At 40.3% G+C, this 24,084-nt stretch overlaps 2 protein-coding genes across 5 annotated transcripts in view; both read right to left on the bottom strand.

Moving 5' to 3' along the window:
* The window catches only part of LOC123972848 (disco-interacting protein 2 homolog C), a 459,676-nt gene that overhangs the window by 257,739 nt on the left and 177,853 nt on the right, over positions 1 to 24,084 (bottom strand). The gene's annotated exons all lie outside the window — the stretch shown is intronic.
* The window catches only part of LOC123972849 (la-related protein 4B-like), a 49,101-nt gene that overhangs the window by 6,630 nt on the left and 18,387 nt on the right, over positions 1 to 24,084 (bottom strand). The window contains exons 4-16 of one of the 2 annotated variants that reach the window (XM_046052562.1): positions 20,581 to 20,754; positions 17,993 to 18,071; positions 14,205 to 14,341; positions 13,559 to 13,662; positions 10,718 to 10,828; positions 8,946 to 8,999; positions 7,350 to 7,556; positions 5,365 to 5,471; positions 4,791 to 5,054; positions 3,658 to 3,703; positions 3,200 to 3,370; positions 2,266 to 2,456; positions 228 to 339 (exon numbers count right to left, since the gene is read on the bottom strand). In XM_046052562.1, the coding sequence (XP_045908518.1) occupies positions 228 to 339; positions 2,266 to 2,456; positions 3,200 to 3,370; positions 3,658 to 3,703; positions 4,791 to 5,054; positions 5,365 to 5,471; positions 7,350 to 7,556; positions 8,946 to 8,999; positions 10,718 to 10,828; positions 13,559 to 13,662; positions 14,205 to 14,341; positions 17,993 to 18,071; positions 20,581 to 20,754 (1,757 nt within the window). The remainder of the gene's footprint in view (positions 1 to 227; positions 340 to 2,265; positions 2,457 to 3,199; positions 3,371 to 3,657; positions 3,704 to 4,790; positions 5,055 to 5,364; positions 5,472 to 7,349; positions 7,557 to 8,945; positions 9,000 to 10,717; positions 10,829 to 13,558; positions 13,663 to 14,204; positions 14,342 to 17,992; positions 18,072 to 20,580; positions 20,755 to 24,084) is intronic. The other variant, XM_046052563.1, reaches the window with a different exon arrangement.

The following is a 24,084-nucleotide window of genomic DNA, read 5'->3' as shown; positions in this document are numbered from 1 at the left end:
GTTAAAGCACGTTGTAACTTGTTTTTGAAAAGTGCTCTACAAATAAAGATTATTATATTATTATTATTGACTTATCTGTTATTATAATCAATATGAGAAGGTGCTGAATTAAGGCAAGCCAATAGTTTAACCTCTTTTGTTCATGCTGAGATTGAGAGGGGGTAAGCATTAAAAAGGACTGAGATGAGGGAGGGGGAGAAAAAGGAAAAAAAAAAATCAATACTGACTGTTGCAGCACCGTTGACTTGCACCGATTTGCTCGCAGTAGACAGAGTTCCAGGAACTCGCTCCACAGACAACTGCACCTCCTTCGGCTTCACCTCCGTCACCTTCACCTCCCTGAAATAAACACAAACAGCTTAATTTGAGCAACAGGACTGACACGTACACAATAAAAGCACTTAAGAAGTGTGTCTGTCAGAGTAATAACGTGCGACAAAAGCTGCATTGGTCGAACAGGGCAAAAATCTAAAGGACAGAGAAAAGTCTATTGCTACGAGGGCAACACGTGCCGAATGTGTCGCTCAGTGATGCCTGGAGCGTACACCGGATGCACAGTACAAATCAACAAAGTAGCAGTCAAAGAAAAGCATCAAGTTGCCACTTTACTGGGGCACAAGACAGTGTCATATCATGATGTGTCAATTAGGGCTGAAACGATTCATCGATTAAACAGATTAATTCATATAACTAATACAGCACAGTGTTTCACAGGGACATTTATTACTGTCACACATCGTGCTTACACTGTGAACACGACGTGTTATGATGGAGAGAGAAAATAGCGAAGGACAAAGAAGAAAGTGTCCAAAGTCTGGGATTATTTCAAGCTAAAGAAAACAACTCTGTAATGTTACCATCCGTCCACCGTAAAACGAAACTTATGTTGCCTCGGGAACAGCACGACGGCGCGGGATCAGAAAGCAGCTGGTGTTCTGCCAGTGGACCACAGACAAGGTAATAGTAACAGCAACTTTAGCATTTAACTGAAATCATGATTGATTGTTGAGTTGAAGCCAAAGTAAGCTGCAGTCCTCAGATGAAAATGTGCACGTGCGTTTGTTGTTCTCTTTTTTGGGCCGTGAGTTGGAACCTCACAGTCAGGAGTTAACTGGGTGTCTGGGAGCTGCACCTTTTAACTGCCCTCCAGCTCTCTCTGTAGCTCAGACAATCCCTGCTTCCTGCGTGTGCTAATCCATCCTTTCAACTATATTCTTTGTCTTGATAATTGCCATCTTTATAATAACAAACAGCTGTTTCGTGTGCAGGATCAGGTCATTTCCCGTTTCACATTTCACGTGTGTTTTCTTGACAAAACGTGGTGACACAGCCACTGTCAGCTCGTGTAGTGTGAGACCCCCCGTCACCGATCAGTCACGTAGTGAGAACGCCACTCGGACTGTTGGTCTGATGTTTGCTGTACATGTATGACACACTATGAATGTGTGAAAGGACCGATAAATATCACCTATAAACGTGCACAGCTGATCCCGTTACCAGGGGGTGCCGCCACCAAGCAAAAGTACTTCTTAAACGACGCATCAATGAATCGTTGAAATCATCTATAGAAGCTTTGAATACTAAAATCATCGTTAGCTGCAGCCCTAGTGTCAATGCACATAAGCCTGCAGTGATTCATCTCTTGATGCTTTTTCCTGCTGACTATAATGTTTTATAATCCTAGTCCTGTCCTGAAATAACCTGAGTGAATACTCATATTTGGCTGAACTACTCATGAACCAGATGCTGCAACTGCTTCTGCTTTCAAGTACTACAGGTAAAACACGAGACTTGACGGGTGCGGTTTTAGATGTGATTCAGTAGTGCAGTACAACTGAGGCTGTAAATAACACAGCATTCGTTATACTTCTGAATAAGAAGTATTGTTTGAAGAACCCCAGTAATAACATTGAGAATTGAGAAGAAAATGCAGGAACCAGGTAGACTCAGGCAGAAGAGGTAAATAAGCGTTTCAAGTGAAGTGAAGGAAGCCTCACTCGCATGGATATTTGTGATAGAGGTACTGTCCTAATTCTTACACTCCTCATAAGTCACTTGCCCGATCATTGTTCGTTGTTTCCTTAAATGTCATTGGCTACTATACTTGTAGTATGCACAAACTTAAAAAAAAAAAAAAAAGTTTACCAAGTCAGACACTGAATAAAAAAAAAAACCCAACATGTGCTGCCCTACTGTAGCAGATAAAAATCTACTTACAGACCCTGCGATACATCTCAGATTCAACACTGTCAGTGTGGTTCTTACGCTGCTGGGAGGGAGGGAGCAGGACTGTGTGGTGGGCCGGCGGCTGGGGTGAGGGTCGGGGCTGAGGCCGGGGTAGGGGTGGTCGGCGAGGGCTGGAAGCTTGTGGGCATCGGGGAGGTGGAGGACCGAATTGGCTCTTTGGGGCCTACTGGAGAGAGAACCCCTCCAGTACTGGAATCAACACTTACATTCTGCAATAAAAAAAAATAAAATAAAATAAAAAAGAGATTTAAAGTGAGGTATTAAAGCAAGCTGACCAGCTCCACCCCTCACCCCCAATAAAACATTGTATGTGCTATGCAATGCACCCTCTACAGTTTTTGACACAATTTCCTGAAAGCGTAGGAGTTTTCAGCTGGAAACAGGGAAGACAAATTATCTAGGAGACTATCTGTGAATTTTGTAGTAAATGTAGTGATACCAAGGTGAAGAAATATCACCTGCGGCTCAACAGCACACTATTTGGGCCATAATCTTTTTTTTGCAAATGACTTAATTTAACCTAATTTTAGTACTACACAAATAAGCTTTATTGCTATAACCGATTTGTGATAAAAATGTTACTTCCCACATAAGCAGAGGTGCTCTTTAACAGGCAAGATGCCAACACTTTTAAACAGAATTCTGGTAGCTAAGGAATCCCACTCTGTAACTGACCTGTGAAAGATAGTGTGAAAAAAAACAAGACTTTTGGACAATTTGCATATTTCTAATTATTAGTAGCTAGTAGTAGTATGAAACAAACACCGGTTCACACTGTAAACTGACCTTGGGTACAGAAGGTTGTTGGACTAAAAAGCTGAAACTGATCTAGTGAAGTAACAATAATGTGTGGGAGAGTTTAAATAACAGTAGTAAGTTTACAGCAGCACGCTGAGGGCTGAATAATGTATGAATCTGTACAGCATGTAATAAAATCTGGATGAGTCCTTACCCGTTCCTTGGTGGTTCCGACAACTACACTGCTGGCCAGCCGGTTGTCGAACACGTCGTCAGTCTTCAGCTGGCCGGCTGCTCCGGGCAGGGGAGGAAAGCTGGAGAGACCCAGCTCAAAGCTCGGAGACGGGGGTTTGGGAGGAGGCGGCGGCGACTGAGGCGTCACTCTCTACATGACGGCAACAAACACAGTCAGCACAAAACGTACAAGAGGAGGGGAAAGAAAAACAACCTTGACAACACAAACACAAAGTCAAACTAGAGCAATAGTGACAGACTAGCGTCTGGCGTCTGCCAGCAGCTCTGCAAGAGCTGACATCTTTCATTGTTTCCTTTATATTAATCCTACCCTTAAAAAGAAAAGCCGCATTCAAACAAATGTAAAGCATCCCAAAGCCATATCATTTCAAGACAGAAATACAGTTACATTAGGAGAACATCAAAAAAGTTACTTACTGTAAACTTTTCGTCCCTCTTTTTCCTAGAAGCAGAAATATTTTTCCTTTAAGAAAGAGAACACTTACATTTACAAACATCCATTCTACCTGAAACAATGGCCTCACCTTGAGCAAAGTAAAGAAAACAAAATCTACCCAACACCACCTTATGTACATTTTAGATTATTCACATCCTTTGATTTAACAGTCAGCTAAATTACTACTACTACTACTTATTGTTGTTATGGCCTGAAGTTAACATCTCAGACTGACAAAAGACAAAGCTAGATCTAAGCTCCACTATTGATGCAGAGGAACAGCAGAGCTACTGCTGAAAAGCTCTATTTTGTTGAGATATCTGGGGTTTTATTCCATGGTGGAAGATTGTCTCCCCCCCCCATTCATATCATAAAATAAACTGCATATGGCTAAAGTAGGTGTTACTACACAGCTTATAGCTGGCAATCATGCCTGCATGCTTTTTTCTGAACAAAGTTTGAATTGATTTTAAGATCAATGTTCCCCAGTTTTACAGGTTGAAAATTGATGGATGATACTAGCTTTAAACCGTTTTTTCCCCCCAAACACATGGGACTCCTATTGGAGGATATTCAAATATTTTTGAATAAGCAAATCGAAGAAAAAGGGCCTTTATCTGTTAGCTATCTCTAAATGGTTATCCATACATTTTCTGCCCAGCTTGGCTGAAGAAACAAGTCATGCAGGCATAGTGAGAATCAGTTTAAATAAAGTTGGTTCCTTTACTTCGGTGAAGCTAAAAGCTTTTGCCAACGTGTATGGACAATGTGATCACTGACAGCATGTTTTTATTGTGGGTAAAAATGAATTATGACAATCACTTTCATGTTCATTCTCTAAATTTAATGCCCTACTGTTTCAATTTGCAGGTACTGATGCTCGATGTAATTTAAATGACAGTTGTTTATCCTCCTGGTTAAGTGTACATCAGTTAACTATCAGATGCAAAGATCTGAATATTTAAGTTGACATGTGTCACAGTTGGTTGAATATTTTGACATACATTTTCAAACTTTCCAAACCTTTATTATCAGGACAGGACAGTACCATTATTGAGCCACAGCAGAGTTTAGTGGCACACGATAGTACTTATGCATTGGAGCAGTGCCGTACCTTCCTCGGCCGATACCCAGGGAGTAGTCTGTGGTTGTGGGCTCGGTCACGCGCCCTGTGCCCACGGTGTCCCTGCGGGGGAAGGCTGCAGTGGAGGGTAACCTGGTTCTGGGCTGGCTGGTGGGGGGTCGCGTCGGCGGACTGCTGCGGACCCCGTTGAGTCTCTCGCTGGGGAAACTGGGAAAGAGGCCCGGGTTGTCCAGAAGTCCGGTGCTGCGGTCTGTTGTGGGGATGGTCGGCCTCAAGTGAGGTTTACTGTGATTCCTGCAGAAAACAGGGACATTTAGCTCAACAAGTGTGACGTGAACGATAACAGTGTCATTTTTTGATGTTCAAAGGAAGATTTCACAACTGGAATCAACAATATATATCAGATTAGAAATCCAAAGAAGTTTAAAGTCAAGGGCAACTTTAACCTTCTTTGGATAACTATGACCTGGATGACTGAGAATCTTCACAGATATCAGATTAGAAAGCATTTCAGAAACTTGAAATATATATATATGATGGGTGCTGTTTTAGTTGCGATTCATATTCATCCCGTATTAGCACCTGAGAAGCCACAGATACACACCTGTTCCTGGGTGAGAAGTGTCTGACAGTGAGGGGGGACGTTGTTGGTTTGAAACTGTGTGACGTGGTAAATCCATTCATGAACTGGTTGTTGTGAAATGGTGCAACCTGGTTAACAGAAAACAGATTCTTCAGCTACATTAACAGGAAGTGAAAATGACATATTTAGGTAATAAAATTATGTGTGTTGGCAGTGAGACATGGCTGCAGGAGGAAAGTGACTTAAAGACCTTTTTGGACCAAACGTTTCAAGTTGTTTTTTTTATACTGAACATTTGTTTAAGAAGAAATACAGTATCTAAACCAACCTATTCTGGGAAGCATTTTCTTTGCGTTAAAATTCAAACATAAAACTTCAAACAACTCAATAAATTATGCATTGACAAACAGCTTATGTTTTAAGACAGGTGGGGGAGGGCGAGATAAACGCTGTCCTTTGGGATACGTGTCTGCGTCGCTCTGCAATTACACCCCTGCCAAAACGCTAGGGTGGTGCTATATGTTCCGTTGTGTTTATGTCTGCTGGCCGATCAGGTTAACTTACCATTCAGCCCGCCTCTAACTTGAATGGAGGGTAAAATGATAATCGTGCGACTCTTCTAGACTTTCCAAATGTTATTGATTGAACAGATCAAATTCTGATCATGTTGTGGGGACTGTGATGCTCAAAATAATGTATCCACTGTTTTACAGCTGCTTGTTTGGCCAGTTGTTTGGCTTCAAAGCATGAAGCACTTCCTGGGGGCCAGGAAATCAGGGGGCCTCTGATCAGAAACCTGCAACAGCCAATGAGAGTGAGCTGACTGGGAAGCGTCACCAGCGCGTTGAGTATTTGCTCGCACTACAAAATGTACAAATCATGCTGATTCCCTCTTCTCAGCCATGAATTCACAGTTTAATTCCCTTATTGTTTTTCTGTGGAAAACCTAACAAACACAAGTCCAACTAGCTGACAACGACAGCCTGCCTCCATGTTTGTTTATATCTGAAGTCACTCGATCATGCAAGTTTCCGGAGCTGCCACTCTCAAAGTTTTGTATAAATGCTCAGTGTGTGGTCCTGCGTCTTGACTAAATTGTCTGGTGAGTGGGTTCTTAAGATTAAAATACAAAAAACTGGTCAAATCTGTCATTATGTCTGTGGGATCCTATGTTTTTAAGATCTGAAACTTTTCCAGTGTTCATCAGGCAAAAACAGAACACAACAGCCAGTTGTGAAAATAGTTACAGATTTTAAAACTCTAAAACAGTTAAATCAGAAGGAGCTTTATTGCCAAGTAGTGTTTTACACATCACCACAGCAAATTCCTTGTATAAGGTGCTACACGTAGACAAACATACAGTCGACATAAATAAATGTAGAAATATATAAATATGGAATAGAAGAACAACGTTACAGATATGTACACATGTACATTATTCTGGGTCTGACATCATAGCTGGTTCTGGCCTGCGGGCCGCCTATTGCCGACCAGACATTAACTCCTGTTTCACTGCGAATTTAAGGAGAATAACTTTAACATGTTAACTTTTCACTTGTTGTTGTTACCTGTTGTGCATCTGCTTCTGATTCAAAGGTGATGAACCAGTTGTCATTGTAGGAAACGCAACGAAAGAGAATATTGTGTACATAAAGAAAAGGATTTACATTTAATAAATCAGATGAAATCAAACTATCTTTGGCATATTGCATCACCCACATGCACATTGACTTGTGAATAAATACATGGCAAACTCAGTGAAATGTAAATATAAGCCATAAATGTGAGCCAACTACTCCTTTGTTTACGTGAATGTCCAGTTGTTAAATGAAAATGCAAAATAAATCTGTTAAACAAAAGCACTGGTAAAAAAATGTACTTGGAGAGGTTTAGCTGACCTTTAAGGCTTTAAATGTAGTTAATGTACTGTTTGAACACACGACTGACTAATTAAATACCATTTCCTTGACTTGACTTTCCGAAAAGCTAATTGAGCTAATTCTTACCAGCGTGGGGTCGATGAAGCTGTGTGTGGTGGACCACGCCTGCGGCGTGATGAGGCTGTATAAGGGGAACTGCTGCTGGGGGCTGTAAACCTGCGGGATGTAGTAGGATGTGTAGCGCTGCTGGGCGTACGGGTTCACCTCCACCGGCCGGTAACCGTTCTTTGGCATGAAAGTGTTGATAGCGATTGCCTTCGCCTTTATCCTCGCCTGGTGGAGAGCAAGAAACAGGGCGGGAGATTAGCACCAGTCCACAACACAGATATAGTTTACATTTCTTTCAGTCTATTGCAAACTTTCAATTTCTACACATAAAATGCTTAAGCAACCAGGAATAACAAATCAGATAACTAAATTTTATTTTATTGTGTAAATATCTTCAGTAGGAATTCACAAGTGAAAGTAAGAAGAACTTAATATACTAAAATATAAAAGGTATACATAAATATAAAGTGAAAATTATAGGAAATTAGGTGCATAAAAAACAAAGCCAAAAAAGCAGCAGGAAGAAAATGAAACTTTGATTGAAAATTTGATAAATAGCTTTCACGGATACATTTTTCTTTATGTTGCATTGAAGCACACATACACAATACTTTCAGCAGTTTCATATTGGAGTTGGGCTACATTTCTTTGGAAAATTACTCCTTATTAAATATGCATTTGTGCCCTTAACCAATTGCCCAACACTTAGTAGTGCTAGCAGTGCACACCCCCTGCCTGACAAAGGTCAATGAATGTTTTGACCTAAATTTAATTTTCATTTAGTACAGCATGTGGCGAGTTACCGGCCAAGTGAAGTAGCTGTGCAAAACGGGCTTTTCTTCTGTGGTGTTAATGGCAATTTTCATACATCCCTTAACCTCTGAATGAACCTGTGAACAGTGAAGACCTGTGATTTGTGGGTCCTCTGGTGAAAACCTTGATGTGGTTCTTTGTGGCTTCAAGTTTCTAAACTAACAGTGATATCAATAAAATAAAAGAATTGCCCAAAGGGAGGGTGGGGGGTGTCCAGGCGCGCTAGCCTGGAAAAAACCTAGCTGTAACTCTAACATTAAACTTAGCTCTCCTTATTAGCTAGGCTAAAGCTGGGTCTCTGACATTGACAGCGTTGTGTTGGACTGACTTGTGCAGCTGTGTTCATGAGGGAGAGAGAGAGGGACGAGCGAGAGGGTGTGCTGCATGAATGCACTACAGCGCTCTGCAATCAAATACGATTTTAAATCTAAAATTAATATGCGGCGGTCAGCGTTGATATTGTGGCAGGCCGCCACAAATAAATGAATGTATGGGAAACACTGGTATATTATGAATGTACCTAAATTACTACTACTAATTGGCCTTTTATTATGGTTGTTCTATTAGTTCTTTGCATTACTTATTGATTTTATCTTGCTCTCTGGCTGGATGCATGATGATTTTGTTGTCTGCTGTGTCGACCTGTTTTCTCATGTTTGTACAGCACTTTGGTCAGCTCACGATGTTTTAAATGCAGTACAGAAATACGTCTGACTTGACTAGTACACACAATAATAAATGCACTTATAGTAAATCGTTTTGGACAGAAGTCTCAGATCAGTGTAATGTAATGTAATCTACCTTAATAGGCTTCCCTTGGAAGGTCTTCACCTCCTCACGGAGATACTGATATGCCTGTAACAAGAGAAAGTGAAGGGCACAGAAGTAGGTATTAGGATGATTTTTAAATGTGAAATACAAATATGAATTATAACTTGATTCAACTAGGTACTAATCTTTTATGATCACATTACTAAGAGATCACTCACTCAAAGGGGTAAAAAAACAATGTTGGAAAAACAAAACAGTACATCAGTAGGGGGGGAAAAAGGAGCAATAGAGGAAAATCGGGACATAGTCCTGTCCATGTACAAGAAGTGGATTGAGAGATGGAAGAAGGAAAATGTAATATGGGTTTAAAGACCCATTGAAATAAATAATCCTGTGTCCTTTTGGTTTAATTGTTTAGTTATTCCTTGTAATGCCAACGACATGTAAAGCACAGGTAAAATAAGCTAAATCTCTCTTTTCTCTTTCTGTAAAAGTATATTTTTGATCACTCATCTTGTTCAAAAATGTGTGAAATCAAAAGTTATTTGGAGTAACTAGCTAACCCCACCTGTCATATACCATTAGCTCTTTGAACAAGTAGCTAGCAGAGCAATATCATGGAAGATGTCAGTTAGCAAAAACCGAATTTACATCATTGAGGTCCAGTCTAGTCATCTCACCCTCATCCCTCCTGATCTAACAGCACTGGTGAGAAGGATGTGTGTGGACAACAATCTAGAACAGGGGTCAGCAAATAAGTCTGGCATCGGGCCAAATTAGTTTCAAGCCATCATATGGTGGGCCAGAACAAAGTCAAATTATTTCTAATCCTTGTACACTCAGGTGCATGTTTAGCTCAGTAGGTACTGTGCAGGACTCCCGTTAGGAAGATTCGAAGATCAAGTCCAATTAACTGCGTATATTTCCCCTCCTTATTACTTGATTATAAGGACACTTTTGCACATGCTTACAATAAGACACGTGTTGTAGTGTGTACGCCCGGCGTCTGATCCGCATTCATAATCTATGGACGCTTATTTTAATTTCCCTGAGAAAATCAGGGTGTGAACTACGGGGGAGCCAGGGGAGATAGCTCCCCCTAATAAGACATCAGCTCCCTAAAAGCATGATTTGTGATATTTTGGGGGGGGGGGCTTCTCTAAAATATTGACACCATGCTTTATTGACATTAATCTTCTCATAGATCATGCGGAGCATCAGACTTCATCCCACCAGGGGAAACAATCACTGAACGACCAGTGGCGGGCCAGTCCCGCCCCACTCCCTCTCCGGTGCCGAAAGGCTTTGAACATTCGTCATCGTTGGCTGGATGAATATTACGCATGATCTATGCACTACTGCAACTGGGAGCACTCTGCAGCGCCACGCAACTTTCCACATTCTTCCCAGAGGTGTGTCAAGCAAGCCAGGGACTCTTTTGAATGTCCTTTAGAACTCTTCAAAGTAAAAGCTCTCAATAAACTCGTCATAGAGCACTGCTGCAATAAATGTTCTTGCGCTTTTATTTTGCAGCCACAATCACTTAAGAGGAAGTGATTGTGCGAGTAACTGTATCTGTCATGACTGATATCTATGTCAGCACCAGCTGCTATCAATTTATTTATTTTTGATTTTTCTGCTATCAAAACAATCTCGCCGCAGGCCAGATATTATTGCTGGCGGGCGGGTTCTGGCCTGCGGGCCGCCTATTGCTGACCACTGGTCTAGACATTAACTCGTGTTTCACTGTGACTTTAAAGAGAATAACTTAAACATGTTAAGTTTTCACTTGTTGTTGTTACCTGTTGTGCATCTGCTTCTGATTCAAAGGTGATGAACCAGTTGTCATTGTAGGCAAATTCACAGTTGATGAACTTGGGTAAGTTGTCCCCTTTAAAGAGAGCCTCGACCTCCTGCAAAACAAAACAGGAGGTGAAGTTATTTAAAAAGTTAAGCAGTAAAACAACCTTCACAGAAAATGGCAGCTTTGCACTGGTAAATAAAAGTAAAAAAATTCAGTATCCAGGAAAAGGTCTCTATTACACTCAACAAAATTATAAACACAACACTTTTGTTTTTGCCCCCATTCATCATAAGCAGATTTCCTCTATGTACACAAAAGGCCTCTGAGGTGTGCCTTAAGCTGGCCACAATAAAAGGCCACTCGAAAATGTGCAGCTCCATCACACAGCTCAATGCCACAGATGTTGCAAGTTTTGAGGGAGCGTACAATTTGCCCGTGAATTGAATGTTCATTTCTCTACCATAAGCCGTCTCCAAAGGCGGTTCAGAGAATTTGGCGGTACATCCAACCGGCCTCACAAACGCAGACCACGTGTAACCACACCAGCCCAGGACCTCCACATCCTGAGACCAGCCACCCGGACAGCTGCTGTAACAATCAGTTTGAACCAAAGAATTTCTGCACAAACTGTCAGGAACCGTCTGTGGGAAGCTCATGTGCATGCTCGTGGACCTCATCAAGGTTTCGACCTGACTGAAACTTTGCACAGCCATTGAAGAGGAGTGGACCAACATTCCACAACCTGATCAACTCTATGTGAAGGAGATGTGTTGCACTAAGTGAGGCAAATGGTGGTCACACCAGAATACTGACTGGTTTCCAGACCCCTCCGGACTCCCCAATATAGTACAGATTTGTGAATAATATTTGAGAGAAATAGGCCTTTTGTGTACATAGAGAAAGTCTTAGATCTTTGAGTTCAGCTCACGATGAATGGGGGCAAAAATAAAAGTGTTCAGTGTAGTTTGACCTAAAACTGATGGTTATCTAATAAACATCCAACAATTGTTGATTTCTTTGAACATCCTCACAGATACTGTATAATATCTGTATACTGTTACTCCATTGAACATACTGTAAGATACAGCATAACTGTACTTATCTGTATAAAAATCACAATATTTCTGCACTTCTGGTTAGATGCCAACTACATTTCATTAGCACTGTACCCATGCTCTGTATAATGACGTTCAAGTTCAATCTAATCTAAATTCTGTGTGAAAGTGGATTTAATTTTTGGTGTTAAAACATTAAAGGTAGTGCAAGATTTAATATATTTTCAATGACAAATTAACCATAATAGTAGACTTTTACAGGTCCAATATCTGCAGACTTCAGGTTTGTTTTGCTTAAGAACAGAACCCAAAACTGGCTGTTGTTTCCATTTCTTTTAAAACTACACAAACGTGCCTACCACCCAATGAAAACTGGACTAAAATGTCTAAAATCCAAAATGTTGCGACCCAAAACACAAAACACCTGAGAAATAAACACCAGAATGTAGTTTGTTGTATGCAGAGCTGTGCCATGAACCAGTTTGTTTGCAACAGACCCTTAAGGTCAATTATTATGTCTGAGTCATGTTGTAAATAATTTAGTTGGCTCTGAATACTTCATGCAGCTGACAAATTTAAGTATGTGCCAGACAGGGTTGTTGGTACACATAAAATAAATTAAAAAACAATACTAGCTTTCATTGCTTGATTTTGACCTCATCACTGGATCTGAATAAAGCTGTCAGACTCCTCCTAGAACTGTCACAATTTAATGTAGACGAACAAAATAGTACAGAAGCAGGTGAACATGCCATTTCAGCTTGGTTTGAAAGGGTGCATGGGAGCTGTCAAGATATGTGGAATAAAAACATTTAACTGCAACATGACAAAGGTTCAGCAGAGAATTAGCAAAAAACTTCCATCTGCAGTTCCACTAATGTTCTTCTGAATTACTGCAGTTAAAACAAACATTAACAGCAGTTTCCGTAACGTTGAAAACATTAAACAATAATTATTAGAAAGGATTTATTTGATATGCTGCGGAGCTGAAAATGTGCTGCTGATAACACTGAGTCAGTTCAACTGAAAATGTTCTGTCATGCTGAGGCAGTTAAGGGTGTTACTGATATCATACACATTCTGCAGATACTGCTCAGCAGTTCAGGATGTTGCTGTAAAAAAAGCTTCTGAGTAATGTTAAACCTCCTAAAACCTGCACATGCACTGTGGCGTATAGGCAAAACCTAAGCTGTGGGTGCATAAGTGGAAGAAGACGGAGTGTGTCTGCATATTAAAATCCTGACCAGGTGTAGGGAACAGATGAGATGTTTAACTTGGATGTCTGAATGCAGGAAGGGCTCCACTGTCACCCCCCACACCTTGCTGTCATGGTTTATTGAAGTGATTCTATAACACAGGTGGTCTTCTGCAAATTAAATGGTCTCCAGACTCCACATGCATCACCAAGTGACTGTGCAAGGTACCGATATTAGCAATAACCAGTAATGCATTTGCAGCACTTTTCATTTTCTAAATGTTGTCTTGGTTTTAGGACTCAGGATTCATTTCAAAAGTTTCATTTCAGCTCTATGGCCAAATCCTGTCACATTTTGTCTTGAATGCACAACCCTACCAAGACTGTAAATTAAAGACCTATCACGAAATGTGAATAGACTATCAATGATCCAGACGTTTGGTACCTTCAATGTATGTAAGTTATGCTGGTATTTAGGGCTTGAGCCGTCTGTGAAAGTTAAAGTGGAATCATCATACACCTAGTCTTCGTTGACTCTCTCGATGTTGCCACAGTGAAAATCAAACACCATGCACATCCACTGACTGACCTCTATGGGCGTGCTCTCAGGAACCTCTCTGAGGATCACAATGCAGCGGTTCTGATTGGGTCGCACCTTCTCCCCCTTCTCATCCACTTGGACCAATGGCAGAGCTTAAGATTGGAATAACAGAATGAAGCATTCACAGATTTTAATATGAATTAAAACTTTTAACATTGAACTCTTTGCTTAACAGCAAACTGTTAACTCATGTTAACCTGAATGCCTAAAATGTCAGTGAAAAAGATGAAGTAAAAATCCATGAGGAGTAACAACAGCACAGATAACTTGTGATTTGTTTACAGTATCTTATCCAGTTTCATATACAATTCTTAACAATGCACACTGAGACATAAAATAAGAGAGCAGCTTTAAGCCAGACAGGATTCATTTAAGTAGTAAATTAAGTGCGAATATAAATCAAACACAAGCAGGTAAGAGTGCTGAATGCACTTTAACAACCTCCAGGGAAATCAATCCCAACCACATGCTGATAAAAAATCCACTGCCTGGTAAGTTTGTCTTGTCATACAGCCTCCTAAGCAGGTAAGCAAACATCATCAAAGTCCTGCTTTACTTCAAAATTCTAGCCGGCAAGTAGAACCATGAAATGGATAATAAATGTTTGGAGGCAAACACTCAACAATTTACTCACATCGTAAAATGTCCACTATCAGCTCCACGTCGGTGCTGAGCTTTTTGACGTGATCCAGGTTGGCCACTGTCACAATTGGCACATATTGGTCGCTGTCCATCTGGGAGATGAGGTACATGTCACTGGCCAGATTCTCCCTGAGAGAAAAAGAAGAGGTAGAGGTGGTTTAGTGATACTTGTGCAGCTCAGATGGCAACATGAGACCTTGTAACTGTGGAGATGAAATTGAAACTTTACTCAGATAAAATTGAACACACTTCACTGATTACACACAGTCACACCTGTTTTAACCTTACAGCTGTCACATTATACCACACCCCACATCTAGTGAACATCAAGCAGCTTGGTTTAGGAAACCCAAGGGTAACAAATATGGGAATGTGAACCGGTGAGACTCTTGAACCAGCCACTTCAGTCTCCAGCTGTTGCATCCTTGGCTGCTTTCCTTATGCAACTGTGGGCTAAGAGGTTTTCTCAAAGGAAATGCAACGTAGGTGTTCACGGTTTCACTTTCTCAAAAAAAGTTCTCATTCAGTGTTTAATAACCTGGCAGTGCTCTTCTGGTTTCTCTGTTCTCGTGGGATTTGTCTCCCCTTCATGTCTGGTCATTGCCACTTGGATTTTGTTAATGTAGTTTTGATGAAGCAAACAATACAGTAATCTATACAAGTTTGTGAGGCCTTGATCCCCTTCAAACCAGCAGCTAAACTGCCACCACCACAGAGGCATTTAACGTTATGAAAGAAGGCTTTCATTCAGACTACGCCTGACACGCCCACAGAGAGAGAGACCGAGAGAGACGCATAATCAGTATCAAAAGCAAGGCATAGTCCCACTGTAAACTAATGGTAGTAACATATAGAACTAATTATAAATATATGTATTTTATTATGAGTGCTTCGCTCTAGTTGATAAGTCTCCATGAAATTAGTATTATGTCAGTTAACTTGCAACTTTAATTTAATCCTTTGATTGATTGATGGATTGTTAGCAAACAGCAGCTAACAATAGCTAACAGCACTGCAGACAGACATGGGAGCTCTGCTCATAGAACAATGTGCTGCCCTATCAAACAGTACATATTACTTCACAATGCCAAAGTTTAAGGCACACGTCTTTACTTCTATTATGACTATAACTATTTAAAGTCCAGCTTAAATTAAATTGAATTGTTTTTGTCTGCAACAGCATAAATGTGCGCTCTGTATATCACTTCACCTGTTTTCTCCTTTCAGAAAAAAAAGGGAGCAATGTATTTATATTTTTTACGTTTTGCATTAAATCGCCATAATACCATTTCTTTATCTGTCTGTGTAGATGGAGATCTTTTTTGATACAGCCAATCAAATTCTGCATAAAGCAAACATCAGCGTTCAGGCAGAGCAGACAGCAGCTGTATGATACAAGAACCACAGACCCACATTAGCTTTCCTGCTTAAGTCTCCTTATCTAACTTCACATGAACATGTCTTGTGCGGCAATTGACCCTTTCCTAAGCCACGCCCAGAATACACAGCTGGCCAATCACAGCACAGTATAGGACTCGCTCTAACTGACGTCCGACACTCCCATGGATGTGCTCCATTGACTAATGCAAAAAGAGTCATTTTCTAGCTTTCTTTGGCTGTATTTTTCAAAGATATGGTCAAACGCTGTTCCTGGGGCACAATATTTACAGTCGCTACCCAGAGAGGTTGAAAGGAGAAGTACGATTTATTCTCTTTCCGAAACCTAAAAAAAAATGCCAGCTGTGGATTGTTCCTAATGTAATATTAGCTAACTCTAGTTAACTTCCTACTGAATGTAACTTAATAAAGCCCTACTGTTCTGCTTTTTAATGATTGTAATAATGAATAGAGCCCTACCCAGCTGTACAGGAACAGTGTTGATCCTTAATATGGTTGGCTTTTGTCTCAATCGTTGAGGGATGCGGCGGTTCACTTGTGCTGTGTGATTGGTAGGTTCAAATCTATTTCACAGCCTGAATACAACCTTCAAATGTATAATGCAACTGCTAAACTGTTTGCTTCTTTCTGAGATCGCTTTTTCCAACAAATTGGACAATATTTCTCCAGGGAGTGCAGTAATAGAGAGTGGCAGCGCAGACAGTTTGTCGGTCTTACTAATGGGGGCGGGGCTTTGCAAAGTGTCAATTCCACTATAAATGTGAACAGAAAATTCACCAGAATGCAGGAAATTAAGTGTTAAATGCTCTAAATTACTATATAATTAAGCAGAGTGTTAAAATTTGGTCTGGAAGTCGCAAACCCAATATCACGTCTTGACTCGTAAGCCAAGTCACAACCTTACTTGTCTGCCCGTGGCTTGTAGCTACAGTACGTTTGTTTACTTTGTCTCTTGTTACTGTAACACAGGCAACCAATCAAATTTAACACAAACAGCAACACGCGCCTTCAGCTGGCTGAGATGAAAGGGAACATCTGATATTTCACCTTAGACCTTTGTTCTTCCTCTAAATAATACAAAACTCAGAAAAAACTGGCAAAGGACAAAAAAGCAGGAAAATATACTGAGACCCCCCCCCACCATGATCAAACTGGTGGGGGCTCTATTATAGCATAAGGATGATAATGGAGGAGCCATGACCATAACTGGGATAAATGGGAACCTTTAACATAAGGACTTGTCACACAAAGTTTAGTTCTTTGCATCTTATACTGTTCAACAATAATGGCAGTAGCTACTTACAGCTGTGGAAAAAACGCCTCTCTCCATTGTTCTCCATTCTTCATTTGGTTTTGTGGCTAACAGCTAACTTTAACAACATAAGATCCGGTCCTGGTTCCCTGCAGCCCGTCCTTCAAGTCAGGAATGGTGCGTTCAGTAGTGAAGTAACGCAGCCATACTTGGAATAGTAACTTGTAATCATGCAAGTGTTTTGGATATAGTAATCCGTTACACTACTCTTTACTGTGAAAAGTTATTACAGTATTACTGGCCAATTACGTTAGATAACATTGATGCGCAATGTGTGGAATTGGGCAGCTGAACGCAAACAAACATCAATACAACAATACAGTTGTAGCTGATTTTAAGCGGCAAGAAGCAAGATTTTTAGGATAAAACAAACTATCATAACAGAGAAAGTCGAACTGAGTCAAAGTTTCTGGTCATGCTAATAGATCGGTGAGAGTCATCCGATTTGCAACGCCTTAAAAGCAGTGAGCAATGACTGCACCCAGAAAAAGCTCAACAACAAACTCAACAACCCACACCACAGTAGGAGGATCTGTTGTGCTGTTGATGACAAAAAGGATCAACAGGATTTCAGGAGGCAGAATAACCATTTTGTCCTTTAATAATCACTTAAGAGTAGCTTTTTTTGCTATGGCTCAATTTAACTTATTTTTCTGCATTAACAAGTGTTAAACAGCTGCTGAGCGATGAGAGGTAGGGGGGATCTGAGCCTATTGCTGTTGTAAAGGAAGTCCTTTACAACAGCATATTGTTTCCTCCATTCCTGTGTTGCAATGTAGGAAAAATGCATACATATCTTTAGTTACTTTTTTAAGAATGAGATATTGGCCATCTGAAGAAAAGAACTACTAATTATTCACCATGACTGATGACCAACATGACATCAGAAAATTCTGTGAGTCTATAATTTAGAGGACCTGAATAACTACCTTCACCATTCTGTTTCTTGGGTTTTCAAGTGAAAGCCCATTTGCTGAAACCTCCCTGTAAGCAAACCTACTCATAGTCTTAAATACACCCAGTGCCTCATTGTGATATAATGTACTGTAAAATGACCAAAGTAAACTCACCGGGACAGACAGAACTCCAAGGTCTTCTTCAGGTGCTCTCTCAAGCCCTCCTGGGGATTCTCTTGCTGGGGATCGCTGCCTATTGACACAAAGGGGGAAGTGTTTTGGTAAATTAAAAGGCACCTAACTAACTAGTCCCTGACCCTGGGAGCAAACCATTATTCAAACCAGTGAAATGCAAGGCCTAATAAAATAAACCATATATGAAGCAGGATGGGGTGGGGTAGAGCAGAGATGCTGAGCAAGCATTTCAAGGACCGCTTAAATGAACAAGTACAGGAAAAATGGTTTATTTATACATCAAACATGCAGCATGCTTATTAGTAGTTCACCAAGAACTTAACCAGTGTGATTTCCCACCAAATGGACTTTTTGAAGCCAATTAAAGTATAAAGTATTAAAGTTGAATGAGAATTCATTCAGGTCCAGCACTTAAAACAGAAACTGTTCTTGGTATAAACTCACCACTGTAAAATCCAGGGTGCCAAGCAAAATGTTTAGAAATTAATAAATCAACAGGGAGACAATCTTGGAAATCAATCTAAGGCTTTAAATTGGGAAAAAATTGGTTCAGTGTTTACTTGTCTAAATTCATTTGTTAACCAAAAAAGTAGACATTTCTCCACTCTACTAGTGGCTCACACACAATGTTTTTTCGTCCCTGTGTAATACGTGTTGTTTCCTAATTGCTTAAGCCTTAAAAGGACAGAAAATGGCTGTTCATACCCACAAACTTTGTGTTTGTGACCAGGACAGTAATATTATGAAATGTGCCTATTTCCAATGAGAAAACGAGTTTGTCTTTACTTGAAGGCTGCCGACTTCATTATCTAGAGCTCTGACAAATTGTTTCATTAGGCCCAATTTGAGGTGCAGTGGTGGCATCAGCATCTTCCAGGGGTCCACCAGCTGCTCCCACTTCACAATGTTCCTCCCATCAGAGAACACAGTCCCATCTGTGGTAGTGCACCTTGGTGTCCCTGCAGTCCCAAAGGCAAAGATAGCAGGAAAACTGCCCTAGAGACCCATCAGGAATGCCACCATTTTGAAGTCTCCCATGACCTCCTAGCCGGACTCATCATACTTCAAGACGTCCATCAAGGTCTTAATGATGCTGTAATCCTTTTTGAAGTACAATGAGTGAGCCAGAGGACGTAGGAATGCACCGAAATGAAAAGTCTTGGCTGAAGCCAAAACCAAGTAATAAAAAACTTTCCCGAATACGTATACTCAACAAGCACATTTTTCCATTTATTTTGCCTTTTTTTTTTTAAACCATTGCATAAATGAAATAGTCAAAATGTGCTTTTTACGCTGTGTTTCCCCACAGGATTTGGAGAGACTATGGCGGATGGGTCCGAGGCCCTAGAGGGTCCGGTAAAGTAAATTACATGAGTCCATTTACTTTTAATGGGGACATGTAATAGGTCTTATACTTTCTGTGAATATAATCTTATCAATCTTATTTCCATACTGTAAACTGACGTCGTCACGCGTATTCTCGCACTAAATTCATCTAGTCCGATTCTGTAAAATTTAATCGGTCTGTTGACATATTAGGCCGAACACCGAATTTTTTTTTTTTTTTAGGCTGTTTTCGACCGATTAATTTCTGTAGTCGAACATCCCTTAGAGGAAGAGACAGGTACTTGTTACCATGGTGGACCAGCAAGGCTTTGCGGCTGGTGGACCCCTAAGATGATGCTGATGCCGCCGCTGAGCCCTCCCAGAGTATTTTATTTTCATGCGACACTCTTTGCGAATCCCATGTGTTGTATCCATCTCTGTTGTCCCCTCCGTAATAAAAAAGTCTAAAAGTCTATAAATTGGATTTAACTGCAGACGGTGCTTTCCTGATTTCTTTCACTGGTGCCCATTTACTTGTTGGAAATAGGTACATTTATATCACTGTCCTGGTCACAAAAGCAGTTTATGGGGAATAATAGCCGTTTTCTATACTTTTGAGGCATAAGAAATTATGAATTAACACATACTACTCAGGAACAAAAATTGTGTTACGTAGTGCAATCGGCTTAATTTGCAGAAATGTGCCCCCTGGAGCTGATCATTTAGTGTGTTGGAAACTCTGAAAACAATGGGACAGAAGCACTAGCACTCCCTTCCCAGTTCAGCTTTGGTGTTGACATTCCTGTCAGGTAGAGGGTATTTAGAGACAAATGTCTTGTCACAGATAGTGTCTGGTACTGGTCAATGAAACTTTAATGCTGCCATAAATAAAACATAAAACAACAAAGAGCTCTTAAGCGGTCACTGTAATCCTCCAGACAATAATTTCTGCTACTTGGGGCGCAGCACAGCTCTTAATATGATGCCATTTATTCCAATCAGCCACATAAGAATAATATAATTTCCTGAAAACCTACGCAATTGGTTTTAACCATGCATCACCAAGGCCCAAGACTCTCACCAGATCATGTTACGAATTAGGTTGTTCCTGACAGGGTGATGGTCTATGGTTGGAAACTGTATGACGTCTCCAGGCCTTGTAGACACATGTGTAGCCCACACTGATCTGCCATCAGCCTACAGCCAGCTCTGACAACCAACCAAATCACTAACCAGCCCACCTGTGCGCCCTGGTTGCCCAGGCTCGGGGTATTCTGTGTAGGATGGCTCGGAGCACTCCAGGGTGACGGAGGCCACGGGGGCCGGCTCGGCCAGCATTACTGGTGCCGGTGGGGGCTCATCTGGGTCGGTTAGTAGGGGCTCCTTGTAAGCCTTGTCCTCACTGGCTTCATAGCCTGTGACAATCAACAAGGGGGGTATAATAATTATTAAAGGTGTTAGGAGAGGACATTTCAACTGCCATTTAAACTAAAAAGGACAAAGTGCCTCATATCTGATCCCCGCCTCCTAATTAGCAAAGAAAAATCCTGTGCCATGGAAAAAAATACCTGAAGCCATCTATGGCAGCTGACCTTGCATTTATTTTCACACTTTTTTCTGGTTTACTTAAGAGCCCACAAACGATGTAAGGACCAATCAATTGCTGTCTCTGTCTTCAAAATCAAAATTAAAATAATGCAAGCATCTCAAATAAGCAATGGGTGAACGGTCAGCACAAACAAACAAAAAAAGGTTGTAAAAAACACTGGGGGCAAGTTGCATTTACTTTCCTGTAACGGCTTTAATTTAGCATAATGTATAGTACATTTCTACAGCACTGATTCAATCAGAACAAAAACAAGTCACGAACACTAATAGGCTGCTCTGAAGAGAAAAACTGAAATAAAAATTTTACTTTACAGCTTTTTCTATTGGTGTTAATCTACAGTCAATGAAACTTAAGACTTAATGAAAAGTTTCATATTAACAGTCTACCGAGAAGTGGAGGAATTACGTCCTTTAAGCTGCTCGAGTGTTGAGTTTCAGGAACAGCTTAACAGCAATAAAAAAACGAAAAAAAAAGCAATGTCACTGGAAATGATTGAGTGAATAAAAACTGTGTTTCTCTTAGAGAACGGCAATTCAGAGCAACATTACGGTGAGTATGGCATGTCCAGGTTGTTGTAATAACTAAATTAGTGCTGTAGAATTGAGATTTTATTGTATTAAAGCTAGACAACATTTAGACATGGAGGAAAGGGCTGACTGCAACAAGCGGCATCAACAGCAAATTAACATCAGAAAACATGAAGATGTCTTCAGTAAACATGATATAATATACTCTGTCATGAAGCTGATTCAAATTAAGGCCTGGTTGCTTCTGCAATTGAGGTAAATAAAAGGGCCCATCCCCTATTTGAGGATTTATGGTCAGGTAGCCAATCACATATTTCTTGTTAAAGCATCAAATATATAAAAAACTGATTTCAATAGCCAAACATACAATGATTTCAGTGACTTGTGACAGAGCCATATATTCTTTTGTATTATGCTACTCTACACAACACATGCAGTTCATTAAAGAATTTCTTACTCAAACATTGTTTGGTGGCCCTTTTCTCTGGCATGCTTCCTGCGTCATTCATTTTATCTTTTAGGTTTGAAATAAATAAGACTTCAGTAGCTTGCGTGAGAAGCAACAGGCACCATGGCAGGACAATGGAACGCGTACTTCACAAACATAAAATAAACTCAGATGCTCACACTGTTTGATTGACAGATGATCTCTGGGAAGCGCAGTGTGCTTCATAATATCACGCTGGTTTTTGCACGTAGTGAACCTTCAATTACCTGCTCTGTAACTGTCTTTAATCCATGTTAATCCTCCAGTCTTCCTTTCACACTTAAGACTACTTAAAGACAACTCATCGTGTTTTCCAGAGAAAATTATCAAAATTGTCTGCAACTACTACTTTCAAAACACTGCCTACAAAGTTAATACCTAAAGTGTTTAAGTGTAATTGAGCCTAGATTAAAAGCCTGTTTACCAGATAAGTCTAATCCATAGAGAGGGAGGAAGGCATTCAAAGGAGGTCATAGACGTAAGACAGACTTATACCTAGAGAAAGCTCAACATACACACTTTTCTTTCACAAAATTATAGTTTTAAATAAGTCACCATCCTAATAATTGTTCTTCGTAACATAACATAATAAAATAATGGTGAACGCTTAACCATGTAAAGTGAGTACTCAGAAGATACTTAAATAAATCTCTCCCCAACTGTAGATGTTTTTTGTAAGATTGTCACTTGAAAAAGAGGGATCCAAAAAACAGAAAACTAGTATGAATGTTAAAGGAAACATGGGTGAGAGCAGGTAGTGAGGTTAAGATTTCAAATATCTGAATGAAATCCATAATTCCTTCACAGGGTTGTGAAGTAAACACTACACTTTAATAACACCCTTCCCACTCAACACTGATCAGCTATAGTGACAATGAGTGGTTAAGGACAGGGAACCAGCCACTGTTGCTGCTGAGAAAAACAAGTTTCCTTCCCTGATGGCAAATTTACCATAAGTCTTGTAGTGGTGAAGCCTACTAAGTGAATGGCCGCACAATATTAAATCTCAAGTTTTCAGCAATGAAGTTTCCATAAATGTCCTCGCGGACGTGGGAGATGAAATAGGCTGGGACGTCAATCAGAGTCCAATGCAGACTAATCAATCATTTCTGTTTCGCCACCATACCCTTGTTGCCTCTGCGTTGGCTATACTTGGCTGGGAACATTAAAGTGAGTGATTACGGTCATTTGTGTGGAGGGAACGGTGACTGTGGTTGGAATATTCATAGCTCATGCTAAATTGAGTATGAATGATTTAAGAAGTGTCTCGGCATGACGAGAAAAGTGACAAGAACGGACAGAGGCAGGCTGCAACGTAAAATAGGTTTCTGAGTAGACCCCAGCTGTTATTTCAACAAGCCAACATTATGTGTATGTATTGAAATATTTCAGATATATTGTATTGTCATGTTTGTTGGCAGAGGAGCATTTTTTAAATTTATTTGTCTATTTGTCAGGGACAATGCAAAAGAGACACATTGTAACAGATGTGTTGCATATAGGGTTTCTAGCTGAAGCTAATTTGCAACCCCTGTCCCTGGTTAGGCTACATACATCACCATTACCAAGAAAACAGAAAAAAACAAACAACAACAAAAACACACCAGTCATTACATAGGCTAAACTCTAATGCTTCAGCTCATTTCAATTCCTCAACTTAACATAATCCTTCAAATAACGCGAAGACGTGTATTTGATCTCATTGGATAATTTTTATACAAGTAATATTCTGTTTGAAATAAATAAACTGTTTCATAGTAGCCCATTTCAGTTTTGTGCGAGAGGAATTAAAGGCCTGTCCCAAGTTTAATGGTATTTTGGTTAGTGCTTCAAAATTACAAATTAACTACCCACAGTGTTCAAGTCAAACTGACCCTCCTTAAAGGTGGTTAAGCGATTCTAATCCAATACACATCTTTTTGTCAAATACAGCCATCGCTACATGGTCTGTTAGCTGTCCATTCTGTGTGTCAGCTGAAAAAACATCTCATGTTTCAGTTTACCAAGTCCCTCTTTTTTGCCGCCATGTTTGTCAGTGTTTATTTTACCAGTTGCTTTGACAGATAATTTAGAGGTTCCCAGTTAAGTGGCCACTGTATTACCAAAATGCTCTCATTTGGCT

The sequence above is a fragment of the Micropterus dolomieu genome, linkage group LG06 (genome assembly GCF_021292245.1).
Source record: "Micropterus dolomieu isolate WLL.071019.BEF.003 ecotype Adirondacks linkage group LG06, ASM2129224v1, whole genome shotgun sequence".
Lineage (NCBI taxonomy): Eukaryota > Metazoa > Chordata > Actinopteri > Centrarchiformes > Centrarchidae > Micropterus > Micropterus dolomieu.
This window is presented reverse-complemented; position numbering and strand designations above follow the sequence as displayed.